At 40.5% G+C, this 22,419-nt stretch overlaps 4 protein-coding genes across 4 annotated transcripts; 1 reads left to right on the top strand and 3 right to left on the bottom strand.

Annotated features, from left to right (window-relative positions):
- On the bottom strand, nt 6,326-7,119 carry LOC18777161. The gene is made up of 2 exons (XM_020564739.1): nt 6,988-7,119; nt 6,326-6,922 (listed from the first exon to the last, which is right to left on the bottom strand). Exons 1-2 carry the CDS (start codon nt 7,117-7,119, stop codon nt 6,326-6,328), a joined length of 729 nt encoding a protein of 242 aa, XP_020420328.1.
- Nucleotides 10,677-10,856, top strand: LOC109949333. The gene has a single exon (XM_020564738.1). It carries the CDS (start codon nt 10,677-10,679, stop codon nt 10,854-10,856), a length of 180 nt encoding a protein of 59 aa, XP_020420327.1.
- LOC18775761 lies at nt 14,259-17,191 on the bottom strand. Its single transcript, XM_007210279.2, has one exon. The coding sequence runs from the start codon at nt 16,753-16,755 to the stop codon at nt 14,488-14,490; it is 2,268 nt and encodes a 755-aa protein (XP_007210341.1). The 5' UTR covers nt 16,756-17,191; the 3' UTR covers nt 14,259-14,487.
- LOC18777889 lies at nt 17,718-19,967 on the bottom strand. Its single transcript, XM_007208823.2, has one exon. The coding sequence runs from the start codon at nt 19,965-19,967 to the stop codon at nt 17,718-17,720; it is 2,250 nt and encodes a 749-aa protein (XP_007208885.2).

The following is a 22,419-nucleotide window of genomic DNA, read 5'->3' as shown; positions in this document are numbered from 1 at the left end:
ATGTACTTAACCTGAGATGAGATGGCAGATGACATGGGTTGCCATGTCATGTGCCACATGTGTTGGTATCCAAAAGTTAGTAAACAAGTTGGTGCCCATAGCGTTATTGATATAAAAATATCATAGATGAAGCAAAAGTTGAAAGCTGATTTCAACTAACATTAATTGTACAAATAACATGTGAATTTCAGTCCATGGTAAGGTAGAAATGATCACTTGTACCTGCAGAAGAGGCTTTGTCACTCTCTGATATTAGAAATGAAGTGCAGGCCACCAAAGGGATCTTGGGTTTGTGTAACAAACGCCACTCATCAATGTTTTCCATTTGGTGTTGATCCAAACTTGAAGGAATTCCCTTGTCTACAATGCTAAAAATCTTCTCAGTTTTACCAAGATTGTAAACTGCATCCCTCACACTTTCCTCCTTCTTTTCGATTTTGCTGTTGAGACACCTGATGGTTGTGGGAGCAAATATTTTCGTCTCCAATTACAGCACGCCACGTGGAAAAGAAGATTATCTCTTAAATTAATTAATTGAACCAGTTTATCTGGCTAATTAATTAATTGGAATAAATATCTTAATTAATATGATATTATCTTTATTTAATAAGATAATATCATTAATTCAGATATTATATTCATAAAAGGAGATAATATCATTTAATTCAGATATTATCTAAGTCCGACTCGATCCCTACGAATTTGGGTAAAGAATAAACTCAGCATATTCTCTACGAAATCCTAGTCTCGAGACGACCTCATTCATCATTCAAGGTACATCTAAACCTACTCCTAATACCCAAGACAAATATCCGAAGCTCTCTCTCCCTCTCCACTCTCCATATTTTCTCCACACGGCTCCAACCACCACACACGGCTCCGGCCGCCTGGTTCACACTCTACATACAACTCCGTACCCTTTGCTTAGCAATTGTTTTCCTACAAACACTCGAACCAACTTAGGTATCGGAGGGCTTTTGGCCAACACTCCCTGGGTGTGGTCTATTTACTCCAATCTTTTTTATAGGAAACAAGGAAAAGAGAGAAGGAAGATCGAAGGTTGAAGAATCTAGAAGCGAATATTCTCCCGCGAGATTATTTGCACAAACATTTGGTGCTTTCATTGAGAGCACGAGTTATACTCAATGCATGCTCAAGGAATCCGTTCCTCCTATTTTCTAATCCATCGAAGCCTTCCAAACAACCATGGTTGGAAGCAAGCGCATGAGGAGCAAAACCGCCGTGATGGCTCAATCCGTGACGGCCCAAAGCTGCTCCTCCCATGATCCCGTGATTGACATGGCAGCTCTACCACCTCTCGCTGCCACGAACCTGCAGCAGCCACCCCGTGTGACTGGAACCACCGTGCCATTTGCCGAACTCGCAGCGAGGACCACTGCATTGGCCTCTGCCGTCGTCGTACCATCTCAAGGCCCCGTGGCCGGATCTAGCCACCTTCATAGCACCGCCGTTGAGCATGGTGGAACCTCACATCAAGGTGGGCTCACTACCACCGCTGACTTTGGCCAAATTTTAGAGCAAATTCAAGCATTCCCTCCATTGCCTCCACGCTCGACGCACACTCCCACGTACACATCCAATGAAACCTTAGCCCGTATGCAATTGGGCTCCATACATTTCTCTCCTCCCGATCCACGAAGTCAAGTAGACTTTAATCTGAGAGTTGACCAGCTAACTCAGAGAATGGATGACCAAAACAATTTAATGAGGTAGCTCCTCAACCAAATAGACTTGGCTCAAAACCTTGGCCTTGGACAACAGGGCGAAGAGAGAAGGATGAACGAAAGGGCCGATGGGCAGTTCGGTGGGAACCAAGCAGGCCGAGCAGGAATAAGTAGACAAGGAAATACACAACAAAGCGATCAGCTTGCTGACATGTCGCAAGCATCTGCAAGTCACACTCAAAGCAGACGAAGTCTCCCATCCAGATTGAATTTAAGGACAAACGTGCGCGATAGGTTGGGCCCACAACTTGGCATCCGAGCCCGCAGGGAAATGTTCATGAAAGGCTAGGCTCCTAGGGAGGTCAAACTGACAATCGCCGCAATAAGGATTATGAAGAGAGGTGCTCCGCTACCCGCTCGCAGAGAAATATTCACGAAAGGCTAGGCCCTCAGGGACGTCAACCTGGTAACCCTTACAATGAGGACCGTGAAGAAAGGCACCCCACTGCTTGCTTTCGAAGAACCAATTCTCATTGCCAAACTACTGGAAATCCCTCGCAAGCGCAATCCACCAACACTCTACCTAGGCATCGTAACCGAGAAGGTCGACCCTTACAAACCAATGAGGAAGTCAATCAACATCGCCTAAATCGTGAAGGTCATCAACGTGACCGACTAGCCATGCGTGCAGAAGACTTTGAGAAGCTTGTGAATAACTGACTTCGAGACTTAAAGATTGATGGAAATTTCGAAGATGCACTACGCATTGAGGTAGACCGAGCAAACTCCTCACCTTTCACCGCCAAAATGGAGCAGGCTACTCCCCCGAAATGATTCTGAACACCCTTTTTCACATGCTTCATAGGCGATTCTGACCTCGAACGTCATCTGAAGCATTTCAAGAGCCTTATGATCCTCTACAAAGCCGAAGACGCGCTAATATGCAAGGTGTTTGCAATGACTTTGCGAGGAGCAGCTCAGGATTGGTTCCACACATTGCCATCCGGGTTGATCAGCAACTTTAAGGAGCTTACTTACGTCTTCACTAAAGAATACACTTTTTATTAAACGATTAAGAAGAACATTAACCATCTGTTCAACCTGCGCAAGAAGCCCAACGAATCTCTTTAATATTACATCAAGAGGTTCAAAGCAGAAAAGGCCAACATCGTAGGGTTCGACGACCAAATAGCATCCTCTGCTTTCAAGAAAGGTCTTCCAGCAGAACATGACTTATACCGCGAGCTGACTATCACTCCCAGTCAGACTCTGGCAGAGGTCTTCGCGACCGCAGAATGCTATGCACTCTGGGATGACGATCGAATCGTCGCGAAGAAGTGCACTGAGTAGGAAGAACGACCCACCAAGCTGGCAGACCAAAGAAGCGACAGGCTTGGTAGTAAGGACAAAAACAAACGCAGGTCGCCCCTACAAGGAAACGCTACGAAAAAAGAGAACTACACCAAGTTCTCCTCAAATTTTAGCCCAAGTGAAGGACAAACCTTGGGTAAAAAGACCGCCACCCTCGAAAGGAGATCCGGACAAGAGGGATACCAGAAAGTATTGTGCTTTCCATACGACACGGGCACAATACGAATAATTGCTTTGCTTGGAAAGTGTACCTCGAAGAACTTATGAGAGAAGGTCAATGCACGGAGTTCATCACGAAGCGGGCCATCCAGCAGATTGAAAACCGTGATACCGCCAAGGAGCCACCCTAGAAGGTCATAAGGATTAATACAATCCTAGCCGACTCCGAGGAGTCCGGATTGACCAACAAAGAAAAGAAGAGGAAGATCAAACAGGCGACTATGATCTCCCAAGTCTCAACTTGCCTCTCATTGGTAGAAGACGATCCCGTGATAGGCTTCCAAAAGAAAGACTTAATCGGCCTTGATTTACCACACAATGACCCCCTTGTCATCAGCATTCAAATCGATCAGGTCATGGTCGACCTAATCCTTGCAGATGAGGGCAGTGCAGCCAACATCCTACAATTGGCAGTCATCTAACAGATGGGCTTAGAGACAAAGATAAATAAATAAGCCAATTCGTTGACTGGCTTCAATGACATAATAACGGTTACCGTGGACACAATAGATCTCGACGTTTACTCCCCACCTGTAATTAGCTCGCAAACATTCATGGTTATTGATGAAGTCTCACCTTACAATAACATTCTGGGCAGACCATGGATCGGCAAGATCAACGCCATCACCTCTGCCACACATCAGAAGATCCGATACCCAATCCTTGGGGGTGGTATTTGCCAGATCAACAGCGATCAGGCAATGACAAGGAAATGCTCAGCTCAAGGGCTGAAGAAAGACAAACAAACACAGTTCCTCCCTATGAATCAGGCAGATCTAAAGGGAGTAGAACAAGTAGAGAAGAAAGCAGATCCCGTTCCTGACGGCCGAGCAGACTAGGAAGGAAAGGGAATAACTACTCTCCAATAGCAATCAAATAGTCAGGACCAAGTCGAGGGACTTTGTCATGAGGTCTCTCCTGAAGAAGGATGGAAGCCCGAGGAGGACGTCGAGCTAGTACCCCTTGATCCTGACAAGCCATAGAGAAAAACGCGGATTGGCTCGGGCCTAAGCCAGGAGGAAAAAGTAGAGCTTGCAGCCTTCCTCCAGAACAACAAAGATGCATTTGCATGGTCACCATCCGACAAGCCAGGCATCGATCCCCAGATCATCTGCCATCGCCTACACGTCAACCCAGCTATCAAGCCTGTAGTGTAGAAGAGACGCAAATTTGCCTCTGAGCGGGTTACCATCATTAAAGCCGAGATCGACAAGCTTCTAGCTGCCGGGTTCATTGAAGAAGTCTCTTATGCAGAATGGCTAGCAAACGTTGTTCTAGTATTAAAGAAAGACAAAGGCCTGTGGAGAGTGCGTCGACTATACTGACCTCAACAAGCGTTCCATAAAGACAACTTTCCACTACCAAGAATTGATCAGCTTGTCGATTCAACTTCCGGCAATCAATTGCTAAGCTTTATGGATGCCTACTCCGACTACAACCAAAACATGATTCATGAAGAGGACAAGGCAAAGACCTCTTTTATCATCGAAAGAGGTACATACTGCTACAAGGTTATGCCCTTTGGGCTGAAGAATGTCGGAGCAACCTACCAAAGGCTGGTGAACAAAATTTTCAAGGAGCAAATCGGCAAGACCATGGAGGTCTACGTACACAACATGTTAGTCAAAGCTCCCGAGCGAGCAGACCACATCAAGAACCTTGCCGAGGCATTCAGCCTACTCCGAAAATACAACATGAAGTTGAACCCGAGCAAATGCACGTTTGGAGTCTTGTCCGGCCGATTCTTGGGATATTTAGTCACCCAAAGAGGAATTGAGGCACATCTAAATCAAATCAAGGCTATACTCAACATGAAGTCACCTGCCACGACAAATGAGATACAAAGCCTAATGGGTAGAACGGCAGCTCTCAACCGATTCCTCTCAAGATCTACCGACAAGTGCAGACCATTTTTCAAAGCCTTGAAGAAGGGATACAAAGACAAGTGGGATGACGAGTGTGAAGTAGCTTTTCAAAACTTGAAAACCTACCTCACTTCACCTCTCTTACTCTCAAAACTGATATAAGGCGAAGACTTGTACATCTACCAGGTGGTGTTCGACTCAGCTGTCAGCTCAGCTCTCATCAAAGAAGAGCTGGGGGCACAACATCTAGTATTCTACACTTCAAAAGCTCTCCTCGATGCAGAGACTCGCTATCCGAAAATAGAGAAGTTCATTTTTTTGCTTGTGGTTTATGCGAGAAAACTAAGGCCATACTATCAAGCACACCGGATAATTGTCATGACATAATTTCCTTTGAGATCGATCATCTACAGCCTTGATGCTTCTCAACGACTCATGAAATGAGCTATTGAACTCAGTCAATACGACCTCATCTATTGGCCGAAGACTGCTATAAAAGCCCAAGCTTTAGCAGATTTTGTTGTAAAGTTTACTCCGACAATTGAAGAAGAGAAGATGGTCACGAAAAGCAAGGAAAAAGCAGACGACACCTCCCCTATCGGTTCGAACCTAACTAACGATATGTGGCAGCTGCATGTAGACGGAGCATCAAATCACAAAGGAGCGGGGGCATGCGTCGTCATAATCACCTCAGACGGAACTTTGTTGGAACAAGCCATCACACTAGGGTTTTCTACATACAACTCCGTATCCTTTGCTTAGCTATTGTTTTCCTACAAACATTCGAACTAACTTAGGCATCGGAGGGCCTTTGGCCAACACCCCCAGGGTGTGGTCTATTTACTCCAATCTTTTTTACAGGAAACGAGGAAGAGAGAGAGGGAGGATCGAAGGTTGAAGGATCTAAGATCAAATATTCTCCTGCGAGATTATTTGCACAAACAATGGCCACAGATTGCGGTAAATTAGTGATACATGCACCCATTATGTCAGAGATCATGACAACCAAGGCCTCAAATAAGCTTTCATCTGTCTCGTTTCTGCTGCTGTCTTCATAATTTAGCAGAAGGGTTTGGCATACTCTGTACATGGAATGAGCAGCCAATTCCTTGATTGACCATTTTGAGGGGCTATCTCTTAAGCAATATTTAAAAAAAAAAAAAAACTAATTTGCTTCTTTTTAGATTATTCAAATATGGATTTTGCTATTTCTGAAAGTCCTTCAAGTGTTTCCTTTGGGCTCTTTCCCTGAAGTGACACTTTCCCAAGATCTACATCTAGCCATGTGTGATATAGATCAGCTTTTAGCCACACAATATCTGCTGCCTTTATGATGTTGGCAAGATCTCTTTTGCTATCCAGCTGCTTCTCAATGAGATTCATGTACGTGAGCCCCTTGTTTACGCCGTGTATCAGATTTTTCATTGAACCACTGCTGATGTTTGGAAGTGCAACAGCAATACTTGTTAGTGTCACAACAGGAAGAGCCCAACAATTTGGAGGCTCTTCACAGTCTAGAGAGGGAACTTGGTCACTGTCAAACTCTGCCACTCCTTTGAATACTTGTGAGGCTGTTGAGTTCTCCAAGAGCTTGATAAGATATTTGGGCTCTTCTTTCTTTCCTTTATGAATCCAATGATTAGTAGCATCGCAATTTGTATTCATCATGAAATGAACCAATGCATCCTCACCTTGAAGATACAAAACGTAATCGCTAAGACCTTGCCTTTGGTTTTGTTGTAACTCTGGTCCAGTGTCGAATTCAAACTTCTTGATCTTCCACTGTTTGAAATGTCGTGGAGTAAAAAGAGCCGACTTACAAAGAAAATGGAAATGAATTGGATCACTTTACTCAATAGGACAATCCCCTTCTGCATTGCAATACATAAGTCCAAGAGCTTGTTCCTTGCTTGATGAGCAAGTTTCCTGCAGTGCCTGTTCTGGATCCTAAAGTTTAATGGACACTTCTGCAACTCCATCAGTCCTTGAATCCAGTACCTTTCAATTTCAAATTTCAGAGAGAGATAGAGAGAGATAAGAGAGATAAACCAGGTAATGTAATATGATTGCCTCCCTGGGGGCGGTGGCTGCATGAGAGGCCTTGGTCGCAACTTTCACCTCCCTCCACAGTTGTGGACTTCGGCTGGAAGATGAAGATACCTGAACTTAAGAGTGGTTAGGGCCAGAAGCATTCATTCGTAGTTTTCTTCTTTTGTTTGGGCTTCAGCCCACCTATTAATCGAACAAGGACAAAGAAAGAAAGAGAGACTGATAATCAAAGTTATATGCAATGAGAGATTCCTATCAGAAATGGAGCTAAATAGTTTACAATTAAGAAAGGCGTATTCAATTTAGATTTTAAATGATTTTCAAAGAGTTATAAAGTTGACGGAGTTTAATTGGATTTAATTGAGTTTGACTGAATTTTACAAACTCCACATAGTTTTAATTGAATTCGTGTATAGATTTTAATTGAGTTTGTCAGAATTTTATTATTGATTTTAATAGAGTTTATAGCAATGGTGATGGTGGTGATCGCAATGGCAGTGGCGATGGTGGTTTGTGGGGGAGGTAGTGGTAGAGGAGGTGGGGGATGGTAGTGGAGGTGGCGGTGGGAGTAGGGTGTGGATGAGGTGGGGGTGATAGTGATGGTGGTGGTGGGAGTTCTCAGAGTGGCGGCGATGGTGGTGGTGCTGGCGGGGACGACGATGACTGTGGCAGTGGTGGCGGGCAACAACTGTGGTTATAGTCATGATAAGATGGTGGTAGTAGAAGTGGTGAAATCATATATTGATAATAAAAATAATATATTTATCAAAATCTTTGGGGGGAAACAAAGATTTGTCATGCCCTAAAATTAGTCTATTATCAAACAAAATTACTTTTTGTATTTTCTTTAAAATCAATGAGTTCTTGAATACACCCAAAATTTTATGAAATCTTTTAAAGTCGTGATTGAATACATTCAAATTTGAATGGAGTTCAAAAAGTTTGAATTGAGTACACATAGAATTGAATAGACTTCTATAAAATCGTGATTGAATACACCTAAACTTTTAAACTTCTTTAAAATCTTTTAAGATCTAAATTGAATAGTTTGAGTTTGAGATTGCTTTTTTAGGAAACACTTCTATTTATAAATATTTTTATTGGAAGAACGTGCTAAAAGTACAAGTGTTTCCCAAAAAGTTCTTGAAAGTGCTTCATGAAGAAACATCAGGTACACATTTTTTCACAAAGCGCTTTTAAAATCCATTAGTACTTTGAAATGTTATGTCAAACACAATGAGAGTGCTTTTGATTGTTTGAAAGTACTTTTAGTCATTCCAAAAATATTTTCAAACAGGCTTTAATTCATAATAATGTGTTCTATGTCTCTTTAATAAACTAGGTTTTGATACATTGGTCACATAAAGAAATAGGGTGAAGCACTCTAAAAGCGACAATATTGTGTGATATACGTCGCCACATAGTGTTAGTTCGAGACTCCTCAAATAAATAGAAGCCCAAATTCATGTTATTGCCCCCCAACCAGCCAAGCTATGGGAGGCTAATTGCCAGTCATGCTACATTAGGTTGATTGATCGCATGATATTTTGATAAATTAAAATTATTAATTAAATGAGGATAATATGATAAATTTATACTTTTTCATATTAAAAAAATTTAAAATTTAAAACAAATCAGATCATAGGTCTTAGTCTTAAAAAAAGAAAAAAACCAAGGGGGTAGTATCCAATAATTTGGTTTATATGGAAGACAATTTGTCATGAAATTTAACATTTGAATAAAATTATGTGCATAGATGTATTCCAACCAATTTCTTTAAAAAATTTTAGAAAACAAAGAAGTTGACTTGCAAAAGGATTTGTGTTGATCAATTAACCTCTTACCCAAGGAAAAGTAGCTGACCCATCACCCAAGAAAGAGAGAGGAGCAAGAAGCCGATCCCTACAAATTCATACAGTGATTCAAATCCAAAGCATCCAAAACCCGAAATCCAAACCCCAAAACCCAAATCCTTTTTCCGTGAAAGCTCAATTTTTGAAAGCGCAAAAGCACTTGATAGGATTTTTAGTACTTGTGCAAACAGTGTTAAAATCACATAAAATACTTGCAAGAATACAAGGCTATTGTAGTATAGATACTCATGCAAGGTCGTTTTCCTCAAGGACTAATTAGCAATTTATGTAAAAACAAATTCCAATTACTACTTAAAATAAAAAGTCAAGAAAGATGATTATAAATTTGGTTGATTCTAAAAAACAAATATTAAACAAAAACAAATACGATTGAAAGAAAGAGTTTTGAATATCAATTTATAAAAACACTAGGGTTTCACCATCACCTAGCAATCCTATGAACTTTTACCAATTACTTATGATTTGCACATGCCACTTTGAAGGTTAGGTTTTCCTAATGTATATTCTACTTGGAACCTCCAACACAGAACGTATATCCAACATGCAACCCGTCCGGACGTTCGGATCAAATCTGAACATGAAAGACTCATTAAGTTTTGTGAAAACCCTTTGAAAAACCATGCAACCCTTAAGACGTGGTATTCATCTGAAGTGAAATTACAATTATTAATCACAAGAAGCTAGCATCAATTTCAGGGAACCTTCCGACCAAAATTGCATCCAATTACTTTTCTAAAGATCCTAATGGTGATCAGGCATTAAGACAATTAGATAGTTTAAAACAGTGATTAACAATTCAAGTAGGCATGCACTCATCATAAGCAATTAAATAAAAATCACATATTCATGCTAAGGTTCAAGGCTTCACCCTAGCAAAAGAAATTTAGTTACGCATACTCATAATTTGAAATCCAAGAAAATATCATTAAGAAGAAAGGAACGAAAACACCTGAAAGTTGTGAAAACCCAAAACCCTAGCAATTGCTCTCCACAATGCAAAGTTCAAAAGTGAAAAGGGAGTCCTCAATTCCCTGTGAGAAAGAGCTTAAATATCCCTTAAAACCTAGCTGCCAATGTACAGCTTTTCTATCCCCACAAGGAAACTAATTAAAATAAAATAATACTAGGAAATAAAGTCCAAATTGGAATAGGAGAATCTGCTCAAAATCTGCCCAGCCACGTTTTGGCCCCAAACCTCCTCCAAATCTGGCCCAAGATAGCTTGTTTTAAAGATAAAAATGTTCTGAACACTTCTCTAGAAGGCCACGAACCCATCCGAGGTCATCTTGGACTCCAAAAACGCAATAAAAGCCCAACACGTCACTATTCCAGCACCGCGCACTGCTCCTTTATTTTGTTGCCAGAAAATAACCGCTTGGAAGAAAAATCTGAAATTTTGGTACGATCAAGCTAAGTGACTCAAGAACGTCCTCCAACTAGAATTACTCCAAAATTCCTCAATTTGATTATGTTTTGCTCTAGAGAGAGTCAAAAGTCCTATATTGGAAATATAATTCAAAGTATCAAAATTCTTCCAAAATATTAACCAAAATATACTAAGAATGAGGTTAAATATATAATATAAAATATGTCCATCAGCACTTTTGGCAACAATGGGCATAATGGGAAGCTGCTTCTCGTTTATATTGGGCTCAGTGTTCGGCATCTACGTTGCCCAAAACTACAACATCCCCAACATCCAGAAGCTCTCCACTAAGGGCCTCTTGATCGCCAAGCACATCGAAGAGACTTACTGGAAGCTTAAGAAGAGAGACGACGAGAACCAGAACTAGTATATCTCGCCGTACGACGTCGTTCCGAAACAGGTTCTTGTTAAACAAAGTAGGGCAAATATTCAGATATGCTCAGATTCACTCATATTATTATTCTTCTTCAATATGGAGGTATTTATACAAGTACAAATATGTGTTAACCCTAAATAAAATAGAAAATATATCTAAATTACAATAGGAAATAAATCTCTATTACAATAGGACTAATTAATAATTGGTAAGTAACCAAAATTAGGACTCACCAACACTCCCCCTCAAGTTGGGCAAAGATATTTCGCACGCCCAGCTTGACAAGCGAGTCACAGAACACCATACTTGAGAAGCACCAATTGTAAAGAAGGTCTTTTCGTCAACCACGAGTGAAACAAGTGACAAACTAAATCAATGTTTGCAGTGGAAACACAAGAGCAAATGTCACATCCCGGGATCGGCTCCGCCGTAGCACGATATTGTCCGCTTTGAGCCCCTCCTCTCTGCCCTCACGGTTTTATTTCTGGGAGCTCACGAGCACCATACTTGAGAAGCACCAATTGTAAAGAAGGTCTTTTCGTCAACCACGAGTGAAACAAGTGACAAACTAAAGCAAAGTTTGCAGTGGAAACACAAGAGCAAATGTCACATCCCGGGATCGGCTCCGTCGTAGCACGATATTGTCCGCTTTGGGCCCCTCCTCTCTGCCCTCACGATTTTGTTTCTGGGAGCTCACGAGCAACTTCCCAGTGGGTCACCCATCCTGGGATTGCTCTGGCCCCCAACTCGCTTAGCTTCGGAGTTCCTACGACTCCGAAGCCAGTGAGCTCCCAAAAAGCCTCGTGCTAGATGGATGCGGGTGTGCACATATAAGGCACATCACCTCCTTTCCGTTTGGTTGATGTGGGATCTTACAATCCACCCCCCTTAAGGGCCCGACGTCCTCGTCGGCACACTCGCACCACACGGCAGAGTGGCTTTGATACCAAATTGTCACATCCCGGGATCGGCTCCGCCGTAGTACGATATTGTCCGCTTTGGGCCCCTCCTCTTTGCCTTCACGGTTTTGTTTCTGGGAGCTCACGAGCAACTTCCCAGTGGGTCACCCATCCTGGGATTGCTCTGGCCCCCAACTCGCTTAACTTCGGAGTTCCTACGACTCCGAAGCCAGTGAGCTCCCAAAAGGCCTCGTGCTAGATGGATGAGGGTGTGCACATATAAGGTACATCACCCCCTTTCCGTTTGGTTAATGTGGGATCTTACAGCAAACCATAAAAAATAGGGCACATAGCAGAACACAGAAATCTTGTGAGCACGGTAATAGGTAAGGCAGAACACAGAAATCCTGTGAGCACATCAGTTGATAAGGCAGAACACAGAAACCCTGTGAGCACGACAATAGGTAAGAAACCCTGTGAGCACAGCAATAGATAAGGCAGAACACAGAAACCATATGAGCAGGGCAGTAGGTAAGGCAGAACATAGAAACCCTCTGAGCACGGCAGTAGGTAAGGCAGAACATAGAAACCCTGTGAGCACGACAGTAGATAAGGCAGAACACAGAAACCCTGTGAGTATAACAGTATATTAGGCAGAACACAGAAATCGAAACCTTGTGAGTACGGTAGTAGATAAGGCAGAACACAGAAACCCTGTGAGCACAGCAGTAGGTAACGCAGAAGCAAAGGCAAAGGGCAAGGCCACAACAACAACAACGACAATGACCACATCAACGAAAAGCGAACCAAGCGAAGGCAACATCAACGATGCAACATCGACCACAACAGAAACACACCAGCAAAGGCATGAGCAACAATATTGGCACCATAACAGGCATGAGCAACAATACTGGTACCAAACAACCGCAATACAAGGCACTGGCACCATCAAGAGCAATGTAAGGCACTGGCACCAGTAAGACAAGGTAGGGCAAACAACTGTGGTAGCAACAACAACAGAGACAACTTCTCTTTACTCTCCCTCTCCCCCTGAAGAGAAGGGGTTAATAGAGCCATATGATCAGTGGTACTTGAGAAACAGATACGAACAATAAGCCATGATAGATAGGTAGGTGAATTGCAATGGAATAGATGAGCAGTAGTGTCACTCCCCCTCAAATCCGACGATGTATGAGAGTCGAGATTTGGAGAAAGTAACACCCAAATAAACAGAGAGACAAAGGCCAGTTAGGAGAAGGCTCGGCGAGCAGTGACAAGGCTTGCAGAGGTTTGAGATGGCTCGGTGGTCGGTGATGAGACTCAAGGAGGAAAGAGATCAGGCCATCAATGGCCAAGGCGCGTGTTACCCATATGGTATACATTTAAAAGAGAGGCTCAGTGGTGAGCACAAGGGACTGAAACTAACATGGGCTCAATCTGATTTTAACAGAAAGCAAGCTCATAGAGAGATGAAAAGTAAGAGAAAAAAGGCAGTAGCATGCATAGGTAGAGAAAAAGAAAGGTAATGACTCAACATAAACACGGCAAAGACAAAGACAAGGGTAAAATTGCAGAATGGTGCGGTTATGGCTAAGGCAGAAGAAATATATGTTGATTATTAAGGAAAGGAGAAACGGGGATTTACAGCAAGGTGAAGACCCATGATGGGTTAGGAATGAGGAATGCCAACGACTCTCAATTTGTCTGAGGATATCACAGGTTGGCAACCTGGCTCTGATACCATGTCAAATAAAGTAGGGCAAAATATTCAGATATGCTCAGATTCACTCATATTATTATTCTTCTCTAATATGGAGGTATTTATAAAAGTACAAAGATGTGTTAACCCTAAATAAAATAGGAAATATATCTAAATTACAATAGGAAATAAATCTCTATTACAATAGGACTAATTAATAATTGGTAAGTAACCAAAATTCTAATGAAATAAGGAACCAAAATCCTAACTAAGTAAGGACTCGCCAACAGTTCTTTTCTCGTAGTGGAGAGTGAAGCGCATCTTTATTTCCTTGGGAATATATATGTGTTATTTTTCTTTTTTTAGTGTTGGGTTTTGATGGAAATCTGAGCCTTTTACTTTTGGTCCCAGTAATGGATGCAATTTCTGTTGTGAATGTAGTTCGTTTCTCCGTTTGGTTGGTGAGGAAGTGTAGGAATTGAAAGGAAAATTTTTGGGATTTTGTTCAATTGGCTATTCAATTTGGAAATTTGTTCAATGTGCATAGCTACCTTCCTAGTTCTTAATGCTAATGTCTGTTCAATGATTGAATTCTCCACAATTTACTGAGAATTTGCTTCCTAATCCTCCATTCATGAGCCTTGCATTTTAATCATCAATACCTATTACAAACCATGTATTCCTATCCAAAAAATAAAACCATGTATTCTCATATAGAGGGTGATAATCTGTTAGCTTTTTTGTGGTAGCTTTGCTAATGTATATTTATAAAACTACTGACAGAAAAACCAGGAATAAAAGTAAGCATTTTATCATGAGAAGGCATTAATTCGAAAATAGATACGATCATGCTCTATAACTTATAGTTTTCCTGCTAGATAAAATATCTACTACATATATACATTAGTTACATATATCAACATAAAGAAAAATGTAAAGCAGAAGTTGAAAGTTGCCTCAGCTACTTTTGTAGTAACATTTGAATCATAAGCTGCCTCTGTTGTAAGCTTCAGGGTTGTGCATTCTATTCAATGGTCACGTAGAAGTCACTTGAAACAGAAGAGGCTGTGTCACCCTGTGATGGAGACGAAGAAGGGAGGGCCAAGGGGCTCTCCATCTTGTGCAACAAACGCCACTCATCAATGCTTGAAATCTGGTGAGGATCCATACTTGGGGGAATTCTCTGGTCTAGAATATTCAGAATGTTTTCAGTTTTACCGAGAATGTAAACGGCATGCCTCACACTTTCCTCCCTCTCTTCAATGGTGCTGTTCAAACACTTCCTCTTTATAACTTGCTTAATATTCGTGAGACAAGCAGCCAGTATGTCAGATATCATGACAGTCAATGCCTCAAATAATCTCTCACCTGTCCGGTTGAGGCTGCCTTCATAATTTAGCAGAAGAGTTTCACTTATCCTATACATGGAATTAGCAGCCAATTCCTTGACAGGCCATTTTGAAGGGGTATCTCTTAAACATACATTCGTAATCATTTGCTTCTTTTTAGATTCTTCAAATATGAATTTTGCAGTTTCAGCAAGTCCTTCAAGTATCTCCTTTGAGCTCTTTCCATGAAGTGACAGTTTACGGAGATCCACATCCAGCCATGTATGGTAGAGATCAACTCCTAGCCACACCATATCTGCTGTCTTTCTGATGTTGGTAACATCCTCTTTAGAATCCAGGAAATTTTCAATAAAATTTATGTACATGATCCCTTCATGGACACCACATATCAACTCTTTTATTGAACAACTGCTGATGTTTGGAAGTGCAAGAGCAATACTAGTTAGTGTTACAACAGGTAGAGCCCAACTGTTTGGTGGTTCTTCCAAGTCTAGACAGGGAACTTTTTCACTGTCAAAATCTAATACTCCTTTGAATCCTTGTGAAAAGGTTGATTTCTCCAACAGTTTAACGATATATTTAGGCTCTCGTTTCTTTCCCCTCTGAAACCAATGATCAGTAGCATCACAATTACTTCTCATCATGTGCTCAACCAATGCATCCTCACCTTCAAGATGCAGAACATAACAGCTAAGATCAAACTTTTGATTTGGCTGTGACTCTGGCCCTGAGTCGTTAAAAACAGTGTTGAATTTGAACTTCTTCTTCCACTGTTTGCAGAAGTCGCAGCATAACAAGATCCTGCTTACCAAGAAAATGGAAATGAGCCGAATTGCTTTACTCATTATGACATTCCCTGTCTGCATTCCAATACACAAATCCAAAAATTTGTTTCTTGTGTCATGAGCAAGTTTCCGGCAGTGCCTATTTTTGATTCTTATGAAAGATAATGGGCACTCTTTCAACTCTATCAGTCTCTGTGTCCAGTACTTTTCTACTCTGAATTCTCCTTTATAGGTGGTGTTTCCTCTTTTTGCACACCTGAAATTTACGGCGATGAACCATCTAGATGCAGGACCAATTGTGCCAACTGCTACTGCAATTGTTTGTGTAGCAAGAACCAAAGTGGTTGACCACTTGTAGTCAGACTCACCGCGGCAAAACGTAAATGACCAGGGCATCAAGTAAGTCCGAAGCATGGCTTCTGCTAAAATCATGGTACTCAGAAGACAGATTGCTCCAGAAGCTGTGCACGTCGCTGAGCGCCCCATCACAAACTGGGGACTAGATGTATGAGCCATCATCCAATGTTTCATCAGACATTCTTTAAGTTTGCTAGCCACTCTTTTACCAGTTTCATTTATGCCTTCTTTCAGAGCTAATTGGTACCTTTTAGTGTACTTGTGTTCTAAATAACGTTTAGATACGGGAATAGTTAAAGCAGAGAAATTCATCATGATAAGTAAAACAAGCATGATGAACATGATGAAAACATGCTCCTTGCAGAAAACAAAGATTGCACCAGTAGCTAGCTGAATGCAGATATTCACGATAAGGGTAATAACCAGTATTCCAAAAGCAATTATATTCATCATGATTTCTTTGTTTTCCATGGATCCAAGAGAAGGCATAGAGTTGCCCATTACCGTGCAGATCAAGACAGAACTGCTAAGCTTGGCGAGCTGATCCTGGCGGCTAGGCATCGCAGTGTTTAGATCCACTGACAATTTAACTGCTACGCCTATCAAGGTCAAAGTAGTGGCATTGATGGAGAAGAACTGGCTAGGGAACCAGAGTTTCCAGTGTCGAAAGCCGTGGACGACATCTGCAGCCATTGCAATTAGGCAGGCCAGGGATGCTGCTGCTACATAGATGCCAATCCAAGGCATAGGAGCACTAAAATTTTCCTGGTTCAGGTTCCCATCAACGTCGCAGCCACCCATCTTCTTGCTCAGGTGGTGTTCTCCTGGGAGAAAAGCTTTCTGCTCTGGTTGTGCAGCTGCTAAATGTTATTTGATCAAGTATTGCCGGTCCACTTGGTTAGCCTTAATATCTTGACTATGTTACAGTGCCTTCTTTGATGTTTGACTTGTTTCTGCTAAATGTTACTGCTGCTGATTATGAATGAAGATTAATTTTTTTTTCTTCTTTCTTTTTTCAATGGTTGGACTTCTTGTTGAGAGTTGAGAACAGGCTAAACTTTTTTGGTATTTTCCTCCATGATAGTCAAGTGGAGTAAATTCAGGCTTATCTTGTCAGGGAAAATATCTCATCTTATTATCATACAACTTTTATAATATATTAATCAAGGCTAGCGTGCTTGATTATGTCACCCAACATGGACAATGAGTAACAACGAGAGCATATAATTATTTTGTTAGGAAATCATGAGGGTTAGTACAATTAATTATATTAAAGTGGAAGCTTTCGGTACAAATTCAAATCATCTTGCAGGAATGAAAGCAGCCGTCGGGGCCCTCCTCAATCCACACTAAGCTGACTTATAACTACGATTCCTAAAGAGATGATATGAAAAAACCCTGCTACAATAACAATTGAATAGTCTCTGTCCACGAAAAAAATATTAAGAGTGATTCTTGCATACAACTCGTTGTATACAAGTTTGTATCTGTTTCCCTCGTCACATTATCAATCACGTGATGAGATATATATATAAAAAATTTTAATGAGGGACACATAATTACATACAACCAGTTATAAGCAAGAGACATGTGGAGTCATACATATGTTTTAGGTCCACTATCTTAGATCACTTCATTACACATAACGACTAAAAGGGTAACGAGCCTCATGCCCAGCAAATATAATCTAAAAATATCATAGATGAAGCAAAAGTTGAAAGCTGATTTCAACTAACATTAATTGTACAAATAACATGTGAATTTCAGTCCATGGTAAGGTAGAAATGATCACTTGTACCTGCAGAAGAGGCTTTGTCACTCTCTGATATTAGAAATGAAGTGCAGGCCACCAAAGGGATCTTGGGTTTGTGTAACAAACGCCACTCATCAATGTTTTCCATTTGGTGTTGATCCAAACTTGAAGGAATTCCCTTGTCCACAATGCTAAAAATCTTCTCAGTTTTACCAAGAATGTAAACTGCATCCCTCACACTTTCCTCCCTCTCTTCGATTTTGCTGTTGAGACACCTGATGGCCACAGATTGCGGTAAATTAGTGATACATGCACCCATTATGTCAGAGATCATGACAACCAAGGCCTCAAATAATCTTTCATCTGTCTCGTTTCTGCTGCTGTCTTCACAATTTAGCAGAAGGGTTTGGCATACTCTGTACATGGAATGAGCAGCCAATTCCTTGATTGACCATTTTGAGGGGCTATCTCTTAAGCAATTTTTTTTACTAATTTGCTTCTTTTTAGATTCTTCAAATATGGATTTTGCTGTTTCTGAAAGTCCTTCAAGTGTTTCCTTTGGGCTCTTTCCCTGAAGTGACACTTTCCCAAGATCCACATCTAGCCATGTGTGATATAGATCAACTTTTAGCCACACAATATCTGCTGCCTTTCTGATGTTGGCAAGATCTCCTTTGCTATCCAGCTGCTTCTCAATGAGACTCATGTACGTGAGCCCCTCGTTTACGCCGTGTATCAGATTTTTCATTGAACCACTGCTGATGTTTGGAAGTGCAACAGCAATACTTGTTAGTGTCACAACAGGAAGAGCCCAACAATTTGGAGGCTCTTCACAGTCTAGAGAGGGAACTTGGTCACTGTCAAACTCTGCCACTCCTTTGAATCCTTGTGAGGCTGTTGAGTTCTCCAAGAGCTTGATGAGATATTTGGGCTCTTCTTTCTTTCCTTTCTGAATCCAATGATTAGTAGCATCGCAATTTGTATTCATCATGAAATGAACCAATGCATCCTCACCTTGAAGATACAAAACGTAATCGCTAAGATCTTGCCTTTGGTTTTGCTGTAACTCTGGTCCAGTGTCGAATTCAAACTTCTTGATCTTCCACTGTTTGAAGATGTCGTGGAGTAAAAAGAGCCGACTTACAAAGAAAATGGAAATGAATCGGATCACTTTACTCAATAGGACAATCCCCTTCTGCATTGCAATACATAAGTCCAAGAGCTTGTTCCTTGCTTGATGAGCAAGTTTCCTGCAGTGCCTGTTTTGGATTCTAAAGTTTAATGGACACTTCTGCAAGTCCATCAGTCCCTGAATCCAGTACCTTTCAATTTCAAATTCCTTTTTGCAGCTCATGTTTCCTCTTATCGGGCACTTGAAATTTATCGCCATGAACCATCTAAATGCTGGAGCAATGGTACCAACTCCTACTGCAATAGTCTGTGTAAATAGGATCAAAGCGGTTGTCAATTTGTAGTCTGATTCGCCGGTGCAAAACTTTATCGACCAGGGCATCAAGTATGTTCTAAGCATGGCTTCTGCCAAAATCATGGCACCAAAAAGACAGAAAGCTCCAGAAGCAGTGCATGTCACCGAACGGCCCATCACAAATTGGGGGCTAGAGGTGTGAGCCATCACCCAGAGTTTAGTCAATGTCTCCTTGAGTCTGTAGACCTCTCTTCTGAAACTTGCATTTTTGCATTCTTCATGGGACAACTGGTACCTTTTCTTGTACCCTTTTTCTAAATAACTTTTGGTGGTAGGAACAGATAAAGCAGAAAAAATCAACATGAGGAGCAAAACAAGCATGATGAACATAATTGAAGCATGCTCCTTCCAGAACACAAAGATTGCTCCAGTGGCTAATTGGATGCAGATGTTGACAATAAGGGTAATGACTAAAATTCCCAAAGCAATTACATTCATGAACATCTCTTCATTCTCCATGGCTCCAAGAGAAGGCATGGAGTTTCCCATTGCTGTGCAGATCAAGACAGAGCTGCTGAGCTTTGCGAGCTGATCGTGGCGGTTGGGCATGGGAGTGTTTAGATCCACTGACAATTTCATTGCCACACCTATCAAGGTCAGAGAAGTGGCATTGATGGAGAAGAACTTGCAAGGGAACCAGAGTTTATGGTGCCGGAAGCCGAGGATTATATCTGCTGCCATTGCAATTAGGCAGGCAAAGGATGCTGCTGCTACATACATGCCAATCCAAGGCATTGGTGTACTAAACTTCTCCTCATGCAGGAGACCATTCATGTCACAGCCTCCCATATATATATATATATATATATATATATATATTTGTCTTCTCAGGTGATATATATTTTCTCTTGGGAGAGAGCTTTTTGTTCTGATTCTTCTGCTGAATATGTTATCGGATCAAGAACTTCAAGTCTTCCTGGTTTTAAATACTTTAACATGTTGACACTGTTACATTCCTTCTTTAATGTTTGACTTGTGTATGGAAGAAAGTTGGATGAATTTGAGTATATTTTTTGTTTTTGTTGTTGTTGGATTTTTCTATTTAGAGCAGCCTGAGCAGGTTAACTCTTTTTGTTGCTTACTGATCATGGGAGTGAAGTGGAGCAGTTTAGGCTTTGTTTTAATAATAATTTGTCTGTATCTCGTCCTTCTTATCATATAGTTTCTTAAAATACACTCGTGTATTATATAGGTAATAGGTGTGTAATGTAACGATAGAGTGGAAGTTTGTGTTTGTGAACGTAATATTGCCACATCTTGTCTTACTAGTTCACTTGTCGTAATATTGGTGGACAACAGTTTTGAAAAATTGCTTATGAGTCATGATAGGGGCGCTAAATTTTCAAACACATTATATTAAATTGATATATTAATTAACAATTTAAATATTTATCACATTTCTAATAGATATACGTAAAAAGACCGTCGATAACAAAATTCAAAATGATTTGTTGTATGTAAAACCTCTTCTAACATTTAGAATAAAAATATCACTAAAATACGAGCTAGTTTATAATCAAGTAATCTAATTTAATCGTTCATGTTTGCATGCTTTCCGCCACAAACAAAGCATGGTTGTCTTGTCTAAGATTTGATTTAAACAGCCATAATGAGTAAAAGTGAGAGAATTAGAATAGAATAATAAACTGAAAGTTATTGTCGGCCAAATAAATGAATAAACATCTCTCATGTTAATACCTATCTTTGGTTCAATTCATGAATGAAAACCTTGAAATCGTCATTGAAACAACAACCATTTGGATTTTATGTTTAGAATTGCTTCTGTTCAATCTTTAGACTATTCTCGTACTCTATTTTATCTCACCTCCGGTTTAATAATAACTAGTTCCTGAGTTTGTGCTTATCGATAGTTTAAGGTGAAATTAGTGTTATAATGTGGGATAAATATTTTTGAAAGAAAAAAAAAAATCGGGGATTCGGAAATAAATATTCTTGAACACCATACAAGGGAGTTGTGTTGCACATAAATGTCTTTGTTCTTTTATTTTAATTTATTTTTATATTACTCCATTTACTTAAGTTTACAATGTAAATAAAGAAGTACCCTCCATTTGGATTCAAAAAAAAAATACTAGAAAATCAAATTCCTACCAAATCAAAATATGAAAAATCGGTTTTAGTGCAAAATACGATTTAGGCTAAAAATGATGGCTTATTAAGTCAATATATACTTCATACTAAAATCCCATAAAATCAAGTTTTCTTATTTGATGTGTAAAGAATAGAAGCCTCAAAAAATTATTTTAAAAAATGATTATTCCGAAAAACCATTTTTCATACTTAATCAATTTTGCACCTTCTAAAAAATTTCTGAATTCGCCACTACTCGCATCTCACAAGCAGCCCACTCCCACTTATATTTGCCGTAAGCCTCTCAACTCCCTCTCTGGTTGGACACATAGCACACACCGCTTGCATGCATAAGCCTCTCAGCTGCTGGATATTAATAGGCCACCAATGAAGACCAAAGTGTCTTCAATTTCAACCACTCATTTAATGTAACATGACTTCCTCTACAAGCCAAACCTACACCTTGGTCTGCAAGATCAACACATGACTTCCTCCAAAAGCCAAACCAAAGTCAGAACTTGCTGCCTCATTTACTACATGGGTCCCGCGTGAGATTTTTACCAACACACCACTAAGATTTAAGAAATTTTTTTTATTTATTGGAATCTGTTATAAAACTAGAATAATCAGAGAATGAGAAGTACCACTATAATATTGGGAGTGGAATTATATTTCTCTTTGTAGTGTTTACACTGACAGAATTTCTCCTCAGATAGACTCCACTCTTTCTCTTCTTCTGACTCTCACTCTTTCTCTTCTTCTAACTCTCACTCTTTCTCTTCTTCTCTTCCATATGTTTACAAGCAAATGTAATGCCTATTTATAGGCAAAGCAAATGACTTTTAAGGGAGACATAATGATTTCTCCCCAACATCACTATCCCATCTTTTGACTAATACATCTATCTATATCTCCATCTTTTGACTAATGCCCTATAGCTATCTATGTGGGCTTCACTTCTTTATAACACTCCCCCTTGAAGACCACATGTCTCTAGATTGGTTGCCTCATTAAAACCTTGCTTGGAAAAACCCAGTGGGAAAAAACCTAAGCGAAGGAAAAAGAGTACAACTTTATTTGGGACATAAGGGTAATGCGCTCATGTTGCCTCGTTAAAACCTTGCTAGGAAAAACC

This window comes from Prunus persica, chromosome G5 (assembly GCF_000346465.2).
Source record: "Prunus persica cultivar Lovell chromosome G5, Prunus_persica_NCBIv2, whole genome shotgun sequence".
In the NCBI taxonomy this organism is placed as follows: domain Eukaryota; kingdom Viridiplantae; phylum Streptophyta; class Magnoliopsida; order Rosales; family Rosaceae; genus Prunus; species Prunus persica.
This window is presented reverse-complemented; position numbering and strand designations above follow the sequence as displayed.